The 25,235-nt window shown below is 46.7% G+C and overlaps 1 protein-coding gene across 1 annotated transcript; it reads right to left on the bottom strand.

The window, feature by feature from the left end:
* Positions 1-5,236: 5,236 nt before the first annotated feature.
* On the bottom strand, positions 5,237-24,158 carry LHFPL5 (LHFPL tetraspan subfamily member 5). Its single transcript, XM_054491853.1, has 4 exons — positions 23,389-24,158; positions 14,238-14,474; positions 9,767-9,793; positions 5,237-6,234 (listed from the first exon to the last, which is right to left on the bottom strand). The coding sequence occupies exons 1-3, from the start codon at positions 23,798-23,800 to the stop codon at positions 9,783-9,785; spliced, it is 660 nt and encodes a 219-aa protein (XP_054347828.1). The 5' UTR covers positions 23,801-24,158; the 3' UTR covers positions 5,237-6,234; positions 9,767-9,782.
* Positions 24,159-25,235: the final 1,077 nt, after the last annotated feature.

Genomic DNA, 25,235 nt, shown 5'->3' with positions numbered 1-25,235 from the left:
CTATGGGAGGCTGAGGCGGATGGATTGCTTGAGCTCGGGAGTTCAAGACCAGCCTGGGCAACATGGCAAAACCCCTATCTACAAAAAAGACAAAAATTAGCCAGGTGTGCTGGTGCATGCCTGTAGTCCCAGCTACTTGGGAGGCTGCGGCAGGAGGATTGCCTGAGCCTGGGAAGTCGAGGCTACAGTGAGCTGTAATCACACCACTGTACTCCAGCCTGGGCAACAGAGCAAGCAAAACCCTGTCAAAAAAAAAAAAATCTGATAAATGCCCATTTCCACAGAAAATTTAAGTAATTGTGAAAACCTTTAAAAAGGCCCCTGTGATTCCCACCTGTTGGTATTCATATAATCCATTTGCCTTCAGTGTGGGCTGAACTTTCTTCTGTTAGAATAGGGCAGAAGCAATGGGATATCACTTCTGAGACAGTTACAAATGGTCTGGCTTCTGCCCATGAACACTGCCTTGCTCTCCTTTCAAACCCTTATTCTGGGAAACAAGCTGCCATATGAGTAACCCTAAGGAGAGGCTAACAGCCAGCAAAGAACTGAGACCCTCCAGCCCAACAAACTGTGAAAAACAATCCTGCAAACCACCACTGAGCTTGGAAGTGGATCCAACACAATTGCAGCTTGTGAGAAACCTTGAGTCAAAAACACTTAGCTAAACCTTGTCAGGATTCCTAATCCACAGAAACTGAGATATGTATGTTGTTTTAAGCCACTGCATTCTGGAGTAATTTGTTAAGCAGCAGTAGGTAACAGGATTGTCACGAGCACTGAGGATATTCTTCAGGTTCACATTTCACCTATAAATGACTGGCCCTTCCTATTTTGACCATATCTACTCAGGGCTGTCAGTGAAGCTTGAGCACCATAACTGACTCTACAGAACAGCCCGAAGCAGAGAGAGGCAAGCCAGAGTAAGAAAAGAATAAGGTTGACTTCATAAGAGGAGTGCTGACATTACTGATTTTTGTTTTTCTGTTTTATTTTTTGAGACAGAGTCTCGCTCTGTCACCCAGGCTGGAGTGCAGTGGCACAATCTCGGCTCACTGCAACCTCTGCCTCCCGGATTCAAGCAATTGTCCTGCCTCAGCCTCCCAAGTAGCTGAGATTACAGGCACCCGCCACCATGCCCAGCTAATTTTTGTATATTTAGTAGAGACAGAGTCTTACCATGTTGGCCCGGCTGGTCTCGAACTCCTGATCTCAGGTGATCCACCTGCCCTGGCCTCCCAAAGTAACTTTTATTTTATATGCTTTCAAAGATTAATGAGATTTGAGATGCCTTTAAGAATTTAAAGATAAGCAATGGCAACAAAAGCCAAAACTGACAAATGGGATCTAATTAAACTAAAGAGCTTCTGCACAGCAAAGGAAACTACCATCAGAGTGAACAGGCAACCTACAAAATGGGAGAAAATTTTCGCAACCTACTCATCTGACAAAGGGCTAATATCCAGAATCTACAATGAACTCCAACAAATTTACAAGAAAAAAACAAACAACCCCATCAAAAAGTGGGCGAAGGACATGAACAGACACTTCTCAAAAGAAGACATTTATGCAGCCAAAAAACACATGAAAAAATGCTCACCATCACTGGCCATCAGAGAAATGCAAATCAAAACCACAATGAGATACCATCTCACACCAGTTAGAATGGCAATCATTAAAAAGTCAGGAAACAACAGGTGCTGGAGAGGATGTGGAGAAATAGGAACACTTTTACACCGTTGGTGGGACTGTAAACTAGTTCAATCCTTGTGGAAGTCAGTGTGGTGATTCCTCAGGGATCTAGAACTAGAAATTCCATTCGACCCAGCCATCCCATTACTGGGTATATACCCAAAGGACTATAAATAATGCTGCTATAAAGACACATGCACACGTATGTTTATTGTGGCATTATTCACAATAGCAAAGACTTGGAACCAACCCAAATGTCCAACAATGATAGACTGGATTAAGAAAATGTGGCACATATACACCATGGAATACTATTCAGCCATAAAAAAGGATGAGTTCATGTCCTTTGTAGGGACATGGATGAAATTGGAAATCATCATTCTCAGTAAACTATCGCAAGAACAAAAAACCAAACACTGCATATTCTCACTCATAGGTGGGAATTGAACAATGAGAACACATGGACACAGGAAGGGGAACATCACACTTCGGGGACTGTTGTGGGGTGGGGGGAGGAGTGGGGAGGGATAGCATTGGGAGATATACCTAATGCTAGATGACGAGATAGTGGGTGCAGCGCACCAGCATGGCACATGTATACATATGTAACTTACCTGCACATTGCGCACATGTACCATAAAACCTAAAGTATAATAATAATAATAATAATAAAAAGAAAAAAAAAGAATTTAAAGATAAATCCCTTGAAAAGAGCTGATAAAACGTTAACTATGTATCTGAACCAAAATCATTCCGGTTATTAGATTGAATTCTGACTTTCAATGACGATAAAGCACAAGATGAAATACTGAGTCATTTGACTCATAAAAAGATTTGCAGATCCCTCCCCAGCACTGGTCATTAGTAAACATCAACTCCTACTTTTGTGAAACTCACTGTTCCTGGCAGGAACAAGGTGTGGGTTATAGGCAGATGCACCTTAAGCCCCCTAGCAGATTCTGCAGACCACTAAAGTTGCCATTTCAGTGAAATATTTTGAGAATAGACTTTTTTTTTTGAGACAGGGCCTTGCTCTCTTGCCCAGGCTGGAGTGCAGCGGCGTAATCATGGCTCACTGCAGCTTCAACCTCCCAGGCTCAAGTGATCCTCCCACCTCAGCCTCCCAAGTAGCCAGGATTACAGGTGTGCGCCACCATACCCAGCTAATTTTTTGCAATTTTTGTAGAGATGAGTTTTTGCCATGTTGCCCATGCTAGTCTTGAACTCCTGGCCTCAAGTGATCCTCCCACCTCAGCCTCCCAAAGTGCTGGGATTACAGGCGTGAGCCACTATGCCTGGCCAAGGATAGACTTCTGGAAATTTTTTTTGTACCTCTTCAAAAAGCAAATTATGAGATAAACGATAGAAAAGTCACTAAGCTACAGAATTTGTCAAATTTTGTCATTCATCAGGCTTGCGTAAAGTAGATACCTGACTGTGAATTAATTTTTTTTTTTTTTTTTTGACACGGAGTTTCACTCTTGCTGCCCAGGCTGGAGTGCAATGGCACAATCTCGGCTAACTGCAACTTCCGCCTTCCAGGTTCAAGCCATTCTCCTGCCTCAGCCTCCCGAGTAGCTGGGATTACAGGCATGTGCCACCACACCCGGCTAATTTTTTATTTTTAGTAGAGACGGGGTTTCACCATGTTGGTCAGGCTGGTCACAAACTCCCAACCTCAGGTGATCTGCCCACCTTGGCTTCCCAAAGTGCTGGGATTACAGGCGTGAGCCACCGTGCCTGGCCGACTGTGAATTAATTTTATCAACAAAAGAAAATATGAATGTCCAGGCTGGGCAACATGGTGATAACCTGTGTCTACAAAAATTAAAGATTAGGCCGATGTGGTGGTACACACCTGTGGTCCTGGCTACTTGGGAAGCTAAGGCAGGAGGATTGCTTGAGCTGAGGAGGCCGAGGCTTCAGTGAGCTGTTTTCACGCCACTGCACTCAAAACATATATACAGGCTGGGCGTGTTGGCTCACGCCTGTAATCCCAGCACTTTGGGAGGCCGAGGTGGGCGGATCACGAGGTCAGGAGATCGAGACCATCCTGGCTAACATGGTGAAACCCCATTTCTACTAAAAATACAAAAAATTAGCCGGATGTGGTGGTGGGCGCCTGTAGTCCCAGCTACTTGGGAGGCTGAGGCAGGAGAATGGCATGAACCCGGGAGGCGGAGCTTGCAGAGAGCCAAGATCGCACCACTGCACTCCAGCCTAGGTGACAGAGCGACACTCTGTCTCAAAAAAAAAAAAAATACAAAATTAGCCAGACGTGGTGGCACATGCCTGTAATCCCAGCTACTCGGGAGGCTGAGACAGAGAATCGCTTAAACCTGGGAGGCAGAGGTTGCAGTGAGCCAAGATCGCGCCATTGCACTCCAGCCTGGGCAACAAGAGCGAGCGTCTCAAAAAAAAAAAAAATATATATATATATATACACACAAATGTGATCATTCTCATAAACTAGCTGCCGTGGACCGAGTGACAAGATCAAATCCCATTATGGAAGTTCCCACCACCAATTTAACTGTGACAACACAGGGATACTCATTCCTAGTGACTGAGCAAGTTGTCACAGTGCATTGGCCAAACACACAGCTGACAGCCAAAGATAGGAAAACTGTTCCCGTATCACTGATCGGTTGATCAAGCAACAAGATTCATCTGTTCAGCTCTTTACCCACACTTCACCTATGAGAGAACAGCACACCCAGGTAGTTTCTTTACTAACTAAATAGACAAGGACCAGAAAAAACACCTTTTCCTCAGAATTGTTCACTGCAGACAATCAACAAAATCCTGTTTTTATGCACCACCCCCCAGGGAAGAGACAGCCTAAAGAATAGATTTTGGTCTTGGCTTTTGCTACAATGAACTATTACCTAAATTGAATTCCCCTTTGGAGGCCAACTGAAGATTAACCATTTAGTAGCTGGTCCTCCGTATCTGTGGGTTCCACTAAGCAGATTCAATCAACCACAGATGTAAAATATTCAGGAAGAAAAGCCAGTAAAGAATAACAATACAGGCCGGGCACGGTGGCTCACACCTGTAATCCCAGCACTTTGGGAGGCCGACGCAAGCAGATCAGTTGCAGACCAGCCTGGCCAACATGGTGAAACCCCATCTCTACTAAAAATACAAAAATTAGCCAGGCGTGGTGGCAGCCACCTGTAATCCCAGCTACTCGGGAGGCTGAGGCAGGAGAATTGCTTGAACCCGGGAGGCGGAGGTTGCAGTGAGCTGAGATCATGCCACTGCACTCCAGCCTGGGCAACAGGACGAGACTCCATCTCAAAAATAAATAAATAAATAAATAAATAAATAAATAAATAAGCCAGGCATGGTGGCACATGCCTGTAATCCTAGTTATTCAGGAGACTGAGACAGGAGAATTGCTTGAACTCGGGAGGCAGAGTTTGCAGTGAGCTGAGATGGCGCCTTTGCACTCCAGCCTCAGCAAGAGAGCGAGACTCTGTCTCAAAAATAAATAACAATACAACAACAAATACAAATTAAAAGCCACACAGTACAAGTATTTACATAGCATTTACATTGTATTAGGTATTACAAGTAATCTAGAGATGATTTAAAGTATACAGGAGGATGTGCATAGGTTATATGCAAATACTACGCTATTTTTAGCTGAGGACTTGGGCATCCATGTATTTTCGCATCCGCAGGGGATCCTGGAACCAATCCCCCTATAGATGACTATATGCCAAATCCAAAGTTTTTGAAAAAAAAAAGTCATCTATTCCTATAACAAACTACTTGAACATAAGTAACACATTTCTGAAGCTGGTGGCCAGTTCCGGTTGAGTCAGTGTGGGTACCATAAGGAAATGTGATATTTGGTTCCCGGGAGGAAAAAAGTCTCCAGAGATTTTAGATCCTATCACCCACTCTTCATAAAACTTCCCGGTGGATGTTAAAGGATTCAGATTCTGATGGCCCCTCCATTCCTTACCCACCTCTGAGCAGCAATAAGAAAACAAAATATGAGAAGGGAGAAGCAAAACAAAATATGAGAAGGGAGAAGCAAAAGACCTCCTACACCTCACCCTAAAAATGAGCCAGCACACATCCAGCCACCTCTTCAGTAGCCCTCTTAGAGCTGGTTGGGCATTTGTGTGTGTGTGTGTGTATGCTATCAGACACAGACCTGGGAGGGGAGGCCCCTAGAGATGGACCCATTTAGCCCTCTTGCCTTACAGAGGAGAGGCCTCAAGAAAGTGAAGCGATTTGCTGCTGTGCGGAACTAAGAAGAGGACTTGGATCCCATCCCCAGCAAGTGAGCACTCCCTGCACTGCTCAGCCTCTGAATATCTCTGAAGTGGGTCACTGCAGTTCTGCTTCCCCAGAAAGAGTACAGTAGGAGGTCTTGTCTCAGGAGACTGTCCAGTTTTAGTGTTATAATAAAAGGCTTCAGACTTCAGGCCTATAGCAGCCAGGAACAAGGAAACTTGGAAGAACAAGTTCTTATCTCTGAAGAATTTGATTCCCTAGTTTTCCACTGTCTGGGAAATAGATGACCTGTGGTATAAGAAAAACAAAAGAACAAAAGATTGCAAGAGTTTAAAATCTGACATTTTAAAAACCAATATAGGCTGGGTGTGGTGGTTCACACCTGTAATCCCAGCACTTTGGGAGGCCAAGCCGGGTGGATCACTTGAGGTCAGGAGTTCGAGGCCAGCCTGGCCAACATGGTGAAACCCTGTCTCTACTAAAAATACCAAAATTAGGCTCATGCCTGTAATCCCAATACTTTGGGAGGCCAAGGTGGGCGGATCACGAGGTCAGGAGATCAACACCATCCTGTCTCTCCTAAAAATACAAAAAATTAGCCAGGCGTGGTGGCACGTGCCTGTAATCCTAGCTACTTGGGAGGCTGAGGCAGGAGGTTCACTTGAACCCAGGAGGCAGAGGTTGCAGTGAGCCGAGATCAGACCATTGCACTCCAGCCTGGATGACAGAGCGAGATGCTATCTCAAAAAATATCACAAAAAACAAACAAAACAAAAAAACTATGTATCAAAAATAAATAAATAAACACTTCCCTATGTATGCTCAAATTTTGACTTCAGTTCTACCTAGACATGCAAATTTCCTCATTCGTGTGTAAGATAGTACTGACTGTCATTCAAGTAAAAACTTAGGTCTTTTAAAATGTAGTGTGAGAAAAAAAGGCAAACATAGAGGTGTGGTTGCCCTTTGATTCAGTAATGTCACTTGGGAAATTATCAACAGAAGCAAAAAGTTTTATTATCTATGATAGCAACCCTAAATGTCTAATAAACAAGGTCTGGTTTAAAAAATGGTACACCAGGCAGGCGCAGTGGCTCATGCCTGTAATCTCAACACTTTGGGAGGCTAAGGCAGGAGGATGACTTGAACCCAGGAGTTCGAGAACATCCTGGACAACATGACAAAACATCGTTTCTACAACAAACAAAAAAAAAAACAAAATTATTATAGCTGGGCAGGAGGTATGTGCCTGTAGTCCCAGCTATTCAGGAAGCTAAGGTGGAAGGATGACTTGAGCGCCAGTAAGTTGAGGCTTCAATGAGCTGTGATTGTGCCACTGCACTCCAGGCTGGGTAACAGAGCAGGACCCTGTCTCAAAAAAAAAAAAAAAAAAAAAAATTGTGGTACACCAGTGCTGTGGAGTTTCTGGCTTTGAAAAACCTAAATTAAAAATATTGCAAAAACATAAAAAAGAGAGCTGAGCACGGTGGCTCACGCCTGTAATCCCAGTACTTTTGGAGGCTGAGGTGGGCAGATCACCTGAGGTCGGGAGTTCGAGACCAGCATGACCAACATGGAGAAACCCCATCTCTACTAAAAATACAAAATTAGCCGGGTGTGGTGGCAAATGCCTGTAATCCCAGCTACTTGGGAGGCTGAGGCAGGAGAATGGCTTGAACCCGGGAGGCGGAAGTTGCCATGAGCCAACTTCATTGCACTCCAGCCTGGGCAACGAGAGTGAAACTCCATGTCAAAAACAAACACACACACACACACACACACAAAGGTTATGCTCTAATGCTTTTTTATGCAAAGCGTGATTCCTGTTTGAGCAGCCTGTCACCCAAAAACTGGTTAGAAATGCAGTTTTCTACTGAATCAGAATCTGCATTTTTTTTTTTTTTTTTTTTTTTGAGACTGAGTCTCGCTCTGTCACCCAGGCTGGAGTCCAGTGATGGGATCTCAGCTCATGGCAACTGCTGCCTTCCGGGTTCAAGCGATTCTCCTGCCTCAGCCTCCTGAGTAGCTGGGATTACAGGTGCATGCCACCATACCCAGCTAATTTTTGTATTTTTGGTAGAGATGGGGTTTCCCGATGTTGGCCAGGCTGGTCTCCAACTCCTGACCTCAGGTGATCTGCCTGCCTCAGTCTCCCAAAGTGCTGGGATTACAGGCATAAGCCACTGCACCCAGCAGAATCTGCATTTTAACAAGATTCCCAGATGACTGTATGCACAATGAAGTTTGAGAATCATGCTCTAATAAGTGCGGGAGGTGGAGGTGACAATTTTATGTGTGATTATTTTTAAAGTATATGTGGTCAAGGATTGGAAGGTACTTTGCAAAAATAAAAACACCTTAAATGGATCTAAACCCTTCTTCCCACACAAAGTGCCTGGTCGGCTGTAGGTCCTCAAGACAGCTGTTAGGGAGGTAACACTGTTGTGAGGGTTTCTTTTTCTTTTTTCTTTTTTAAATTTTATTTTATTATATTATTATTATTATTATTATTTTTTTGAGATGGAGTCTCGCTTTGTCGCCCAGGCTGGAGTGCAGTGGCACGATCTCGGCTCACTGCAAGCTCCGCCTCCCGGGTTCACGCCATTCTCCTGCCTCAGCCTCCCAAGTAGCTGCGACTACAGGTGCCCACCAGCACACCCAGCTAATTTTTTGTATTTTTAGTAGAGACAGGGTTTCACCGTGTTAGCCAAGATGGTCTCGATCTCCTGACCTCATGATCCGCCCACTTCAGCCTCCCAAAGTGCTGGGATTACAGGTGTGAGCCACCACGCCCAGTCCTCTTTTTCTTTTTTAAATGCATTCCTGAATGTTCTTGTTAAATCACATTTAACAAATGTTTGAAAACTTAAAAGATAAATGCATATGTTGCGCTTCTTTTTAAACCAGACATTAAAACTGGTTAACTTACTGTTTTTCTTTTTGTCTCGGCTATCAAGAATCAGAGCTAAATTTAATACTCAAGACAGTAATACTATTAGCCTAGTTTTTTTGAATGTTTGTATTTCTCTCTATGACTTTTATTTTCTATTTTATTAGGTTTTCTAGTATGTTTCTTACAAATCACTTAAAAATTATTTCTGAAAATAAGGGTCCAAATTACAATAATGACTTCTAAAAACAGTCTGTTCTTGTGTGCCAGGCTCCATAAAACATGAATTTGTAAAAGTAACCACCTGCCTGTTTGAAATTATTTCTTCTTTCCCTGATCTTTTTCTGCCTTTCAAGACACAAGTAAGGCCAGGTGCGGTGGCTCACACCTGTAATCCCAGCACTTTGGGAGGCGGAGGCAGGCAGATCACCTGAGGTCAGGAGATGGAGACCATCCTGGCTAACATGGTGAAACCCCACTTCTACTAAAAATACAAAAAATTAGCCAGGCATGGTGGCACGCACCTGTAATCCCAGCAACTCTGGAGGCTGAGGCAGGAGAATGGCTTGAACCCAGGAGGCGGAGGTTGCAGTGAGCCAAGATCACACCATTGCACTCCAGCTTGGGCAACAAGAGCAAAACTCCGTCTCAAAAAAAAAGACAGGTAAAACTAAAGACTTCCTGTTTGCTCCCCAGTGAAGGTCTCAGAGGCCAAATAGCTCCTGCCCCAGTGGGGTGTTGTTCTTCTCTCCCCGAGCAGCGTTACAGCCTTACAGCCCAGCCCCTGGTGTCCTGCTGCCTGAGGATTCGGTAAGGAAGCAGAGAGCCCCAGCCCTTCTAAGGGCACGGAGACCACCCTCCCATAGAATTACTCACCGAGCCCCAGCCCTTCTAAGGGCACGCAGACCACCCTCCCATAGAATTACTCACCGACCCTTCAGCTGCTTCACACCTCCTCTGTAATGAAGGAGAGAATAGTATACGTTACTACCAAGTCTCGTTTTCAGGATAATTTCCTGCACACTACTCCATCTCCAAACTACATCAGATTCCTCTTACTCTCAAGAAAGCTTGCACTTTTTTGTTCATATCATTTATCAGCTTGTAACTGTATCGCATGATTGTCTTCCTTACCAGATCATAAGCTCCAACTTAGATTTCCCTCAACCACTGTACTTCCAGTGCCTGAAGGCATTGTTCGGCAGCTGAAGCACATTAGCTGTTATTGGTTGGGCAGATGGGTGATATAAAAAATGAATATGGCCCGATGCAGTGGCTCACACCCACAATCCCAGCACTTTGGGAGGCTGAGGAAGGTGGATCACTTGAGGCCAGGAGTTTGAGACCAGTCTGGCCAACAAGGTGAAACCCCGTCTCTACTAAAATACAAAAAATTAGCCAGGCGTGGTGGTACGTGCCTGTAATCCCAGCTGTTTGGGAGGCTGAGGCAGGAGAATCGCTTGAAACCGAGAGGCGGAGGTTACAGTGACCCCAGATCGCGCCACTGCACTCCAGCCCGGGTGATGATGGGGCAAGACTTTATCTCAAAGAAAAAAAAAGTGAATATGCTGGAAAGACAGAAAGGAGACAGAACTATCAGATCTGCTACTGTGGCATCAAAAAAAAAAAAAAAGGGAGAACTAATTTATTAATCACCTGCAATGTGCAGGCATTGTTAGTGCTTTATATATACTACGAGATCCTCAGCACAATCCTTTTTTTTTTTAATATAATTCACTAACAAGCTGGGTGCAGTGGCTCATGCCTATAATCCCAACACTTTGGGAGGCCGAGGTGGGCACTAGGATTCTGAGACCAGCCTGGGCAACATGGTGGAACCCCATCTCTACAAAAAAATTTTTTTTAAAAAGCCAAGTGTGGTGGTATGGGCCTAGCTATTTGAGAGGCTAATATGGGAGGATCACTTGAGCCCAGGAGGTGAAGGTTGCAGTGAGCTGAGATCGTGCCACTGCACCCCAGCCTGGGTGACAGAGCCAGAATCTGTCTCAAAAAAAAAATATATATATATATGTATATATATATATATGGCTTTTAGTATATTCACTAGATTGTGCAACTATCATCACTAATTCTAAAACATTTTCATCACCCCAGAAAGAAACCCTGTGCCCATTAGCAGTCACTCTTGTTTCCCCTCCTTCCTAGCCACCTCCTAATCTGCTTTCTGTCTCTATGGATTTGTCTATTTTGAATATTTTATAGAAATTGAATCACATATATACAAATGGAAACCAGTCTTTTGTGTCTGGTTCCTTTCATTTAACATGTTTTCAAGGTTCATCCACATGGTAGCAATTCTTACTACTTCATTCCTTTTTATGGCTGGATAATATTTCATTGCATGGATATACACATTTTGTTTATCTGTTCATCAGGAGATGGAATATACTAAAAACCACTGAATTGTATTCCATTTTTTGGCTACTATGCTGCTATGAACATTTGTGTATAAGTTTTTGTGTGAACATTTGTTTTTAATTTTCTGGTGTGTATACCCAATAGTGGAATTACTGGGTCATATGGTAACTCTCTGATTAACCATTTGAGGAACTGCCAGGCTGCTTTCTGCAGCAGTTGCAAAAGATTTGCATTAGCAGTAAATGAGGGTTCCAATTTCTCCAGTTGCTCACCAACACTTATTATTATTCACCTTTTTTATTATAATCATCTTAGTGGGTGTGAAATTGTATCTCAATGTGGATTTGATTGGCATTTTTATAATGACTAATGATGTTAAGCATCTTTTGGTGTGCTAATTGGCCATTTGTATATCTTCTTTGGAGAAATGTCTATTCAAATCCCTTGCCCATTTTAAGCCTTGGGTAATCTGTCTTTTTATTGTTGAGTTGTAGGAGTTCTTAATATATTCTGGATTCTAGGTCTTATCCAATTATAATTTGCAAATATTTTCTTCCATTCTGTGGGCTGTCTTTGACACTTTCTTGATGGTGTCTTTTGAAACAAAAAAAAATTAAATTTTAATGAAAGCTGCTTTATCTATTTTTTTCTTTTAAGACTTTTTTTTTTTTTAGATGGAGTCTCACTCTACTGCCCAGGCTAGAGTGCAGTGGCACATTCTCGGCTCACTTCAAGCTCTGCCTCCCGGGTTCACACCATTCTCATGCCTCAGCCTCCTGAGTAGCTGGGACTACAGGTTCCCACCACCATGCCTGGCTAATTTTTTGTGTTTTTAGTAGAGACAGGGTTTCACCGTGTTAGCCAGGATGGTCTCGATCTGACCTCGTGATTCACCCACCTCGGCCTCCCAAAGTGCTGGGATTACAGGCATGAGCCACCGCATCTGGCCTCTTTCAAGATTTTTATAGTTTTATATTTGCATTTAGGTCTTTGAGTTAATTTTTGTATATGGTGTGAGGTAGGGGTTCAATTTCATTCTTTCACATATAGAGATCTGATTGTTCTAGCACCATTTGTTGGAAAGACTATTCTTTCCCCTATTAAATAGTCTTGGCATCCTTGTTGAAAATCAATCGGCCATAAATGTTTGGGTTTATTTCCTTTTTTTTTTTTTAGATGGAGTCTTGCTCTGTTGCCCAGGCTGGAGCACAGTGGTGCAATCTCGGCTCACTGCAAGCTCCGCCTCCTGGGTTCATGCCATTCTCCTGCCTCAGCCTCCCAAGTAGCTGGGATTACAGGCACAAACCACCAAGCCTAGCTAATTTTTGTATTTTTAGTAGAGATGGGGTTGCGTCATGTTGGCCAGGCTGGTCTCAAACTCCTGACCTCAAGTTATCTGCCTGCCTTGGCCTCCCAGAGTGCTGGGGTTACAGGCATAAGCCTCTGCACCCAGCCCTACTAGTTCATTTTTTCTTCCCTTTATAGAATCCTCAACGGATCTGGAACCTAGGCCTTTCCCTGACCCAGGAACTATAGGAATCTACCCTACTGTGATGGGAAGAAATCTCCTTCTCTCCTCCTTGGCCCAGCTCTTTCTAGTAATTTGTTTTCTTTTTCTTTTTTTTCTTTTTTTTGAGACAGAGTGTCGCTCTGTCGTCCAGGCTGGAGTGCAGTGGCGCGATCTCAGCTCACTTGAAGCTCTGCCTCCTGGGTTCAAGAGATTCTCCTGTCTCAGCCTCCCGAGTAGCTGGGACTACAGCTGCGAGCCACCACACCCAGCTATTTTTTGTATTTTTAGTAAAGATGGGGTTTCACCATGTTGGCCAGGATGGTCTTGATCTCTTGACCTTGTAATCCACCCATCTTGGCCTCCCAACGTGCTGGGATTATAGGCATGAGCCACCGTGCCTGGCCTGTTTTCATCTTTAACCACATAACAGATGGTTATCCTTCTCTCACCCCCAAAGAAGGATGAAATGTTTCCTATCACTTCCTTATGGAGCAGTGGGCCCCGGCCTTGGCAAGAGGACCTGACTTCTGGACTCTTCTTTGCCACTGCCTTTCTGGGAACTTCTGAGTGACTCTCCCTTTTGGGCTTCAAGTTCCTCATGTGGGAAGAGTCCTTGGTTATAGTGGACAGAGGAGTTTGGCTGCTCCTTCTAATCCGAGGGCTAATGTGAAGACAGCTATGGGGAAAAGAGACTGGAGAGGTCCCTGAGGTGTAACAGGTCCACAGTGATGGCCACCTGCTGAGATCAGGCATTTGGGGATTCACAGGGGTGCAAGACAAGCCTTGCCCTTGACTCGGGGAAGAAATTCTTGCTTTGAAAAAGTTAGCCCAAGACAGGCAGGGGAAGAGCCCGATGAGAAACAGAAGCGAAAGGCACCCTAGGAAGAAGGGAGTAATGGGAAGCAATCAGGGAGGGCTTCCTGGAGGGTGTGCTTGGGCCCCAAGGATCAGCTACAGCTGACTTTTATGACTGACAGGTAGGATTTTGATGGGAGGGAATTGAAACAGGACGAACATTACGAGAATCCCAAGGCTGCTGTTCCTCCAGGGATCTCAGGCTCCCACCAGCTGCACTGCAGGAGCTGTCACTTCTGCACCCTCATTGGCCTGTTCTCAAGGTCGTACTCCCTCTCCAGCAACTCATCTCCTGTTGTTCCCCATCTCCACCAACAAACTCCCAGGAATATTACTTCGAGACCCAGCCTCAGTGCCTCCTTCTAGGGGAGACCACACTTAGCCCCCAAGGCTGGATTGCAGCTCTCTCCCCTATAGCCTCTGAGAGTGTAGAGGGATGAGGGGGATATTCCTTTATCACAGATCGCCTTATCACCTGCTAGCTTGCAACCCTCCACTGGCCTTTGATTTCAGGGAGGACAAGGGGTGTGTCTGATTAGTCTTGGTGTCCCCATCCCTTGGCCAGGGGCCAAGCCTTAGAGGACTGGCTAAGATGAACCCCCACCCACATCCCAGGGTCTCCAGGCAGGGGACACCATTGTGGAGTTGGATGATTACCAGTTCCATCTGCCTTGTAGTCGTCAGGGAGGAGCTTGTCCTGCCGGTAGCCCAACACGAAGGCCAGAAAGGAGAGGATGAGGGCGTCGCCAATGCTGAGGATGGCCAGCATGAAGGCCCAGCGGATGGTGCAGTGGCCCAGCGTGTACTTGCCCGTCTGCTCCCCACACATGCGCCGCACCTCACTTGAGTCCCAACCGTCAGGGTAGACCAGGCAGCCAATCATTAGGCCTGTGGCTGAGGGGGAAGGAGGGGTGCAGATGGCATCAGGCAGAGTGTGCCCAGCCTGCTACCTCCCCCACCTTGCACTGCTGTTATGTTGTCACCTCCCTTCTCCTTCTGTTAACAGCCTCAGGAGGCACGAGAGGCAGCCTCTACCATCCTTCTTGCAGAACACAGGTGAGAAAACTGAGGCTCTGAGAGTTAAAGCAACTGGCCCCTGAGACCCAGTAATTGGGGCGGAGGCAGAGCTGAGCTCCTCAGCCCAGGCAGGCTCTGCCACCACACCAGGTGGTCCTCCCAGGCCCTCAGCCATTCTCACCTTGGACACAACCAGGCACCACCTACCCTGGCTTCAAAGCCCTCCAGGATCTGGTCCCAGCCCAAAGAACTCATCACTGCTGAGATGTACATTTCTTTGTACTTACAACATCTGTGAAATAAGCTCAATAAGAAAACATCTAGCCTGGGGGCTGTGGCTCACACCTGTAATCCCAGCACTTTGGGAGGTCGAGGCGGGCAGATCACCTGAGGTCGGGAGTTTGAGACCAGCCTGACCAACATGGAGAAACCCCGTCTCTACTAAAAATACAAAATTAGCAGGGAGTGGTGGCTCATGCCTGTGATCCCAGCTACTGGGGTCACAGCTTGGGCAGGAGAGTGGCTTGAACCCTGCAGGCAGAGGTTGCGGTGAGCCAAGATCACACCATTGCACTCCAGCCTGGGCAACAAGAGCGAAACTCCGTCTCAAACAAAAAAAAAAAAAAAGGAAAAAGAAAAAGAAAGTGTCAGGCCATGGCCGGATTATCAGTATATTTTGTTTTTATAGTGCATAGAGTAACAGTGTGTCCTACAACTCAGGTATCTTAGATTTAATGAATATAGGAAGGCTTTCCGGACTGTCCCTGGCTGCTTCCTTCAAAAGCCTTCCATTCAAGCAAACAGGTTTCCTCCTCACTCTTACCCAGTACAGCATAGTCCAGTTGCTACACGTCCCTAAATTTAAGAATCCCCTGGAGGCTAGGTGCGGTGGCTCATGCCTGTAATCCCAGCACTTTGGGAGGCCGAGGCGGACGGATCATCTGAGGTAGGGAACTTGAGACCAGCCTGACCAACATGGAGAAACCCCATCTCTACTAAAAATACAAAATTAGCTGGGCGTGGTGGCGCATGCCTGTAATCCTAGCTACTCGGGAGGCTGAAGCAGAATTGCTTGAAGCCGGGAGGCGGAGGTTGCGGTGAGCCGAGATTGCGCCATTGCACTCCAGCCTGGGCAACAAGAGCGAAACTCCATCTCAAACAAACAACAACAAAAAAGAAGCCCCTGGAATCTTTAATGCTGATTCCTTTGCATATAACCTATGCACAAAAAAATAAGGTAAAATGCTAGTTCTGGCCAGGCCCAGTGGCTCACGCCTGTAATCCCAGCACTTTGGGAGGCCGAGGCAGACGGATTACAAAGTCAGGAGATCGAGACCATCCTGGCTAACACGGTGAAACCCCGTCTGTACTAAAAATACAAAAATTAGCCGGGCATAGTGGTGGGCGCCTGTAGTCCCAGCTACTCGGGAGGCTGAGGCAGGAGAATGGTGTGAACCCGGGAGGCGGAGCTTGCAGTCAGCCGAGATGGCACCCCTGCACTCCAGCCTGGGCGACAGACCAAGACTCCATCTAAAAAAAAAAAAAAAAAATACTAGTTCCTAGGTCATGGTTGGGTTCAATATTCCCTGTTTTCAAAATCACTCTTCCAGGTGATTTTCTCAGTAGGAAAAGCTGGGAAACACTAGACTGGGCTGCCTGGATTTCAAACCCAGCTTTCTGCTACCTAGCTATGTGACTCAGAGCAAGCGACTTAAGCTTTCTTTTTCCTTTCTTTCTTTTTTTTTTTTTTTTTTTTTTTTTTGAGACAGAGTTTCGCTCTGTCGCCCAGGCTGGAGTGCAGTGGCACAATCTCGGCTCACTGCAACACCCGCCTCCCGGATTCAAATGATTCTCCTGCCTCACCCTCACGAGTAGCTGGGATTACAGGCATGTACCATCACGCCCAGCTAATTTTTGTATTTTTAGTAGAGACGGGGTTTCGCCACGTTGGCCAGGCTGGTCTCGAACTCCTGGGTTCAAGTGATCCGCCCGCCTTGGCCTCCCAAAGTGCTGGGATTACAGGCGTGAGCCACCGTGCCCAGCCATACTTAAGCTTTGTTTGCCTCAGTTTCCTCATCTATAAAATGGAGATAATAACCCCAACCTTCCTGTTGTGGTTACAGCGAGGTTCAAATGAGTTAATACTGGAAAAGAGTGTAGAACAGTGCCGGGCACAGACTTGGCACTCCATAAGAGTTGACTGTGAGAGTTATTATCCCACCGTGTGCCTTACTTGACTTATTATTTACAGCTAAAATTTCTGTTGCCCCCACTTTCCCCTCACTTCTTCCATCCCTTTCCATCAAACCACCCCCTCACCTTAGCTTTGCTGGGGTGAAGCACAGACAGGTGACATAATCCAGGATGCAACTGGGGCAGCCAGCCCCAGGCACAGCTGCCCCGAGGGCAGGGGGTGCTCCCCTTATCTGTGCTGCTTTCCCACAGGTCTGGAGGCTCTCTAGTCCCAAGGTTGTACCCTACTCAGGAGCCCCTCAGAGAAGCACCTCTTCGGGCCTAAAGTTACTTTCCCTGCTCCCAGCTTGTTCTACAAAGAAGGTCAGGAGGTCAAACAAATGCACAGTAAATGGAAATTTCAGGGTCCCACCTCCCCACCTAAATGTATCATGCTTCCTTCGATTTTTTTAGGAGAAGCTTATTTAGATAGTTCTTTATAGATCACAAAATACTTCATGTACCATCTTGACTGTGGCCACCTTTCTGTGGAGTGGGCTGGCTGTTAATATCCCCATTTTACACATTAGAAAACCGAGGGCTCAAAGAAACCAAGTGACTTACCAGCCATCCAGTCATCCAGCTATGACAGGGCCAAGGCCTGAATTCTCCATTCCTGACTTTCCTGACTTCAAAGTTTATTCCCTCCACCCCCAGAACATGACATCTCTCCCAGGGGCTGAATGTAATTAGTGATGACATTTCAGACTTCCTACGTGTTCACTGATAAACTAAGTGTTCAGGAAGATACCCACCGTGGAGGAGAGGGAGCCATCCACAGCTCCGTGGTGAAACCTATGTAGCCAGCCCTTCCCCGACTTGATGTGAGTCCAGCCCTCCAGTGCCTGGCAGGGCCCCTGGCTTCAAGGGCAGAGGTGAAGGTGGGAAGGAGCTGCCCTTCCAGGCTTTGCATTCTCTCCATTACTTCCTCCTGTGGCCCCTCCCCTCCTGCACCATCTTCCTGTGGGGGCTCCGGAAAAAAGCCCAGGGCCTCTGACCTGGAAACAGGGTGCTGGTGCCACAGTCCCCTGCGAGCACTCCACCTGTCCACCCACGGTTCTGGGGACAGTGGATGTCAGCCCCAGTTGTGGCATCTCAAGGCTCTAAGTAGCAGCCAGCACAGTGTTCTCAGGCCGGGTTATTTACCCTCTCTGACTTCCGTCCTGTCGTCTGTAAAGTATCTGACTCATAGCCGCACTGTGAGGATTAAGTGTGATCATTTACAGAAAACGCTTACTAAGATGTCTTGTACATGGTAAGTGGCCAATTAATGTTAGTCACTGCTATTATTATTGACATTGGAGTCAGACAGAAGCCACTTCAGTGACATGGATGCCATTAGAGCTGCTCACGAATATTCCAGGTGCAAGGCAAGGTTGTACTTCCTTGCTCCGCTCTCTTGAGGTTAAGTGAGGCCATCTGCCTTCCTCTGGCCAATGACATGTGAGCAGAGATGTATGTATTTCCGGGCCACAGCACTTAGCTGCAGTGGGAGACCTCCCAGAGTTCCCTTCCCTCTGATGCGAGGACAGCTGATGGTGACTGATGCCCCTAGTGAGGGTCCCAGGAGACAGCAGTGAGAGCCGAGCCCTCACCGATCCCCAGTTGACACGGACCATAAGCAAGAAATACATAAACCTTTGTTCTAAGCTACCAAGATTTGGGAGTGGTTTGTTACTATGGCATCACTTCTCATGCTCACTGATAAAGTTGTTTTTGGTGTTTTTCTTTTCTTTTTTTTTTTTGAGACGGAGTCTCACTCTGTCGCCCAGGCTGGAGTGCAGTGGCGTGATCTTGGCTCACTGCAAGCTCCGCCTCCTGGGTTCTCGCCATTCTCCTGCCTCAGCCTCCCGAGTAGCTGGGGCTACAGTCGCCCACCACCAAGCCCAGCTAATTTTTTATTTTTGTATTTTTTTGTATTTACAAAAATGTGGATTTTTTTTTGTATTTACAAAAATGTATTTTTGTATTTACACATTTTTGTATTTACAAAAATGTGGGCAGGGATTACCCCCTGTCCACAGGGCAGCTGTGCCTGGGGCTTCCCCAGTTGCATCCTGGATTATGTCACCTGTCTAATTTTTTTGTATTTTTTTGTAACACAGGGTGTCACCGTGTTAGCCAGGATGGTCTCAATCTCCTGACATCGTGATCCGCCCGCCTCAGCCTCCCAAAGTGCTGGGATTACAGGCATGAGCCACCATGCCCAGCCTGTTTTTTGTGTTTTTCACAGGTACTGAGCACCTACCATGTGCAAGGTGTTTTACATGCATTCTATTATCCCATCTTCACAGAACCCCCCTGAAGCAGGTACTGCTGCTATGTTCTACAGATGGGGTACAGTGGAATGTTTGTTCCCCCCAGAATTCCTGTGTTGAAATCCTAACCTCCAGTATGGTGGTGTTAGGAGGTGGGGCCTTTGGGAGGTGATTAGGTCATGAGGGTAGGGCCCTCATGAATGGGATTGGAACCCTTATAAAACAGACCCCAGAGGGGATGGGGGGCAGCTAAAGGTTGGTTAATGGATACAAAAGTATAGCTAGATAGGAGGAATAAGCTCTAGTGTTCTCTAGCACTGTAGAGTGAGTATAACCAACAACAATCTGTTGTATATTTTCAAATAGCTGGAACAGCAAATTTGAAATCGTCCCAACTCAACGAAATGTTTTAAATGTTTGAGGTGATGGATATGCTAATTACCTTCATTTTCTCAGTGGGAAAAGCTAGGAAACATTAGACCAGGCTGCCTGGATTTCAAGCCCAGCTTGTATACATGTATCACAATATCACACTGTAGCCCATTAATATGTACAATTATTATGTCAATTAAAAACAATAATAAGGCCGGGCGCGGTGGCTCACGCCTGTAATCCCAGCACTTTGGGAGGCTGAGGTAGGCGGATCGCCTGAGCTCAGGAGTTCCAGACCAGCCTGAGCAACATGGTGAAACCGCATCTCTACAAAAAATACCAAAATTGGCTGGGCGTGGTGGCATGCACCTGTAGTCCCAGCTACTCGGGAGGCTGAGGAGGGAGGACCACTTGAGCCTGGGAGGTCAAGGCTGCAATGAGCCATGTTCATGCCATTGCACTCCAGCCTGGGTAAAAATAATCATTTTTGAGACCTTGACTCAATAATAATAATCATCAATGCAAATAAATAAATAAAAGGGACCTCAGAGAGCCCTGTCATCCTCTTTTCACCACGTGAGGACATCAAGAAGTCAGCAGTCTACAGCCTAGAAGAGGCCTTCACCAGAGATCTCGTGCTAATGCCATGCTGGCACCCAGATCTCAGACCTCCAGCCTCCAGAACTGTGAGAAATGAATTTCTGTTGTTTTAAGCCTCCTAGTCTATGGTAATTTGTTATGGCAGCCCTGACTAAATAGAACTAAGTAAAACTGACTAAGACAAGAGGTTACCAAGACTCAGAGAAGACAAGCAGTTTGGTCTACCTGTGTTTCTAGGAGCTGGGACAATTCTCAGCCTATACCTGGCACCCAGAAGCCCAGTTAATCTTGTTAAGCTGCAGCCCCACATTGCCCAAGCATCAGTCCTCCCTGCCCCTGCCCCCTCCCTGCTCCCAGGCTTCTTGGCAAGGGTACTAATGAATGGATATATCTCCAGCTGCTGGATATGGGACCCGCCCACTCTGCATCTCTCCCTTTGGCTCATTTCCCCTTCCACAGCACAGCAGAATGGAACATGACACCAGTCTTGCCTTCCCTAACATAAATGTTGCATGAGATGGCACCTGGCCACCTCTGCTATCAGTGTCTCCAGCTTTTCGACCCAGATAGTGTCTGACTCAGATGGCCTGGCAACCCCTCCCCCTCCTGGCACTGCCTGCTCACACATGGCACCTGTTGGGGGATGTTTCAGGGAAGGGGGGTTTGCAGATAGCCCTGAGAATGAGAGAGATGGTTGTGTCTCCAGCATCCCATAACCCTGATAGGGAAGAAGAGCTGGCAAGCATATTAGGGTCTATTTCACTCCTCTTTGGCATAAAACTGCTAAATCTTCATTTTCCCTTTGTTCATATATATATATATATATATATATATATATATATACATAAAATGAATATATATTAAATAATATATATATATTCAACATTTTTATTAACCCAGCTAATTTTTGTGTTTTTTGTAGAGACACGGTTTCGCCATGTTGCTCAGGCTGGTCTCAAACTCCTAAGCTCAAGCAATCTGCCCACCTCGCCCTCCCAATGTGCTGGGATTACAGGCCTGAGCCACTGCAGCTGGCCTTATTATTATTTTTTATTGATATATATATTATTATTTATTATTATTTTTAATTTATATATATATATATATATATATATATATATATATATGAGATAGGGTCTCACTATGTTGTCCAGGCTGGTCTTGAAGTCTTGAACTTCTGGCCTCAAGCAATCCCGTCTCCTTGGCCTCCCAAAGTGCTAGGACTACAGGAATGAGCCACTGCGCCTGCCCCCACCATCATTCTTGACATGGCCACCACCTACCTTGCTCCCCACTGCCCACCCCTGCCCCGGCCTCTCTCTTATCATACAGAGAACAGGGAGGTGGCGAGGGGATTTGCTGGGAACTCTGAAGCCATGTGAGTAGAGTAGCCTGGGTGCAAGATTTGGAATCAAAGGTGTAACCCTTCCTACTTGTATGCTCAAAGACAAGTTACCCACTAGGGGCCTTCTTTGTAAAATAGAGAAATACCCACCTCAATGGGTTGTGCTGGGGCTCCTCCAGATAATATATGTAAAGATATTTCATAAATCATTATACTTATGTAAATATGTGGCTCAGTAAAAACATCTTAGGAATAGATCTAGTTTCTTAGGAACTGCTGCCTTAATTCTTCCAGGTCCTCAGTTGCCTGCTGATTTGCTATAGCCTTGGCCAAGTCTGGTCTTCTCTCTCAGCAGCAGATTCCTCATCTATAGTTGGGGGTTGGATATAGCTCTCTGGGGTCCCCTCCAACTCTGCAGTCTTGAATCTGCGTGTTTGGTGGTCTGGGACTCAGATACCTGTTTCAGTCTCCCTCTTAAAGATGACAGCACTTCTCATTCTGACCAATGAGATGGTTTCACTCTAGTTTCCAGCCCCCAGCACTACTCCTGGACATCTCACTGACATGGACAGTTTGTGCGTGGCCCCTGAGGTGCGCAGGGACCAAGGTACCAGAGGCTGCAGCATAAGGTCTTAACCCTCTTCCTGGGCTACAGAGAAGAGCAAGACCACTTGGCACAAGGACCAAGAAGCCTTCCTGAGCTAGGAGCAGGAAAAAGGAACAGGGAGGTTTTGCCTCAGGGCACAAGTAGCTGCCTACCCCACAGTTTTATTTGTTTTATTTTATTTATTATTATTATTATTTTTAGAGACAAGGTCTTGCCATTTTGCCCAGTCTAGTCTCAAACTCCTGAGCTCAAGTGATGCTCTCTCCCAAAGTGTTGGGATTACAGGTGTGAGCCGCTGTGCCCAGCCCCCACATTGTTTTAAAGGACCCTAGGCCAGGTGCTGTGGATCACACCTGAAATCCCAACACTTTGGGAGACTGAGGCGGGCAAATCGCTTGAGCCCAGCAGTTCGAGACCTGCCTGGGCAACATGACAAAACCCCATCTCTACAAAAAATACAAAAAAATTAGCTAGACATGGTGGTGCACACCTGGAGTCCCAGCTACTTGGGAGGCTGATGTGAGAGGATCACCTAAGTCCAAGGAGGCTGAGGCTGCAGTCAGCTGAGATCATGCCACTGCACTCCAGCCTGGGCCAAAGAGTGAGACTCTGTCTCAAAAAACAAACAAACAAACAACAGCAACAACAAAAGGACCCTAAATAGCTTCCTCTACCTCACAAAATATCACTCCATTTGCTGCCTTAAGTATAAAATCCCATAATCAAGGAAAAAAGACTTTCACTCCACAATGAAAGAGGGGACTTTAGATGAAAGTTTCTATAGGCAAGGTCATACCCTGCATAATAGTAACACTCGAAAATCAGCAAGAGACCTTAGAATCTGACAGCAGTTTGGAGTGGGAGAGAGAGAATGAGACAGAGTTCTGGGCACTCTTAAAAAGAACAAAAGCCCAGAGGTGGGAGATGAAGGCATCTAGAATGTGCTTGACTGGTGTCACTACTTTGTGCTAGGGTTGAGTCCTGTTCCCACATGGCCAACAATGGAAGCTTCCTTCTTTCTCTCTCTCACAGCTGCAAAAACTGATGTGATGGCCTGGGAGTCAGGACCGGCAACTGTGTGCTCCTGGGCAAGTCACTTCCCCTTACGGATGAGGTTCTGGGCTCAGATGAGGTTCTGGGCTCAGAATCTCATCTGTAGGATGAGAGGGTTGGACAGCTTGATCTCTAAGGTCTTTTCTGCCTCTGCATTCTAAGATTCTCAACTCCTCAGAATCTTCTGCAGAGCACTGAGTAGGACTGCGCTATAGGAGAACAGCTAAATTTAAGTCCCAGAGCCCCGGCAGAGGGTGGGATGGTGCAGCTGCAGCTGTGGCCCCGGGATGGGCCCCTGCCTGCCCTCCCACCATCCCTGCTTACCCGCAGCCAGCTGCATCCATGCACAGATCTTATAGACTGTGGCCGTGTTGCAGATGAAGAACAGGCTGAAGCAGATGATAGAGCCAATGATGAGGAACATGCCCAAGGCCACAAAGAACATGGCAGTCTTGAAGGCTTTAGAGGGGATGGAGGAGAAGTCTAGGGGACCGCCCTTGCAGATGAGCTCGGAGGACAGGACGTTACCCACGCAGTAGGAGAAAAGGCCGAAGTAGCCCGCCTGCGGTGTGTTGACGCTGTCGCCGATCCAGTAGGGCTGGATGAAGAGGGCCATGACCAGCACGGAGAAGCAGATGGTGAGCGTACCCCACATCACGCCCACGGCCCGCGAGTTCCGCACATAGTTGGTATGGTAGATCTTGGCTGCCTCCTGGGCCGGCAGCAATTTCACCATGGTGAGGGCAGCAGGCCCTGGGCTGGAGTCCCGTGGGCTGCAAATCCGTGGCTTTGTGGATGGAGGCCTAGAAGCAGGTCACTCCCCAGCGGGGTTTGGGGAGGAGGCTGAGGTCAGGGCACCAGGTGAGGTCCCTTCAAGGCAAGGGGAAGAGGCTTAATAGGACAAGGACAACCTTGATTTGGTCAAGGGAAGCTTGCCAGGTGCCTGTGTCCGCTCTAGCCGAGGCTGTCTCCAGTCTCCTGCCTCCTCCCAAGCCCACTAGGGTCTCGGGCCTGCTGGCGCCGCCCTGCCAGTCTCCCTTCCCGGCTCACGGCTCCCGAGAGCCCCGCCCCCCTCCTCCGTCCGCGGAGGGCGCCGTTTCAGCACCGCGGCCAGCGCCCCGGGGTTCTGGGCGAGGGGCGGGGCCTGCAGCAGAGGCGGGGAAGGGGCCGAGCTCCCACTACAGGCCCCCGCCCCGGGGAATCGGAACGCCGTTCATCTTCCTGAACCGAGATGACAAGAATTGGGAAGGTGGGGATGTGACTGACACGTTCCTACTGCTCAATTCCAGCCGCAAAAACGCTTTCCTGCCGCAAAAGCGCTGTCCACATCCCATCCCACCCCGCCCGTGCCTGGCTCCCTAGTCGTCTTCCCAGAAGCTCCAACTCCACCACTCCGGAGGTCAGCAAAGCCTTTCCTGGTTGCCTTCTGGTCACTGGTTTTTCGTCCTTAGCATTCAGTCAACGATTTCTAAAAGCATACTATGTGTTAAGGTTATGTTGGAGGACATCTAAGCAAAACCACAGATAAAAAAGACAGGGCCCCTGTCCTCAAAAACAGTGAAATATTTACATATATAATATATGTATATATGTAGTCTATATAAATATATATATAAAACGCCTGTATATGCAGACTGATTGTGTGATAACAGAAGCAACTACAAAGTATAGCAGACAACATTCTTTATGAGCCTTCTCAGACCTGAACATATGTGTTTTGTCAAATACAATGCCTTTCTCCCCTTGTTTCTATGTGTTTGTTACATATTTCCCCCTTTAAATATATATATATGTTTTAATATATTATATGTATACATATTCTCCTGATTTTATAGGTAAATACATGGCTAGTGTAAAGAACTAGGAAAATTCCACCAGGCACGGTGGCTCACGCCTGTAATCCCAGCACTTTGGAAGGCCAAGGCAGGCGGATCATGAGGTCAAGAGATCCAGACCATCCTGGCTAACACAGTGAAACCCCGTCTCTATTAAAAACACAAAAAAATTAGCCGTGCGTGGCGGCATGCGCCTGTTGTCCCAGCTGCTGGGGAGGCTGAGGCAGGAGAATGGTGTGAACTTGGGAGGCGGAGCTTGCAGTGAGCCGAGATCGCGCCACTGCACTCCAGCCTGGGTGACAGAGCAAGACTCCGTCTCAAAAAAAAAAAAAAAAA

Source organism: Pongo pygmaeus, chromosome 5, assembly GCF_028885625.2.
Source record: "Pongo pygmaeus isolate AG05252 chromosome 5, NHGRI_mPonPyg2-v2.0_pri, whole genome shotgun sequence".
NCBI lineage: Eukaryota > Metazoa > Chordata > Mammalia > Primates > Hominidae > Pongo > Pongo pygmaeus.
Note: the sequence above shows the minus strand (reverse complement) of the source record. Positions and strands in the feature narration are given on the sequence as shown.

Bases quoted from the DNA above. Each gene is read 5' to 3' on its own strand.
- LHFPL5 (XM_054491853.1), bottom strand. From the start codon at position 23,800: ATGGTGAAATTGCTGCCGGCCCAGGAGGCAGCCAAGATCTACCATACC. The intron at 14,475-23,388 runs GTAAGCAGGGAT...CTTCCCCCTCAG, and splicing joins ATGGATGCAGCTGGCTGCGG to CCACAGGCCTAATGATTGGC.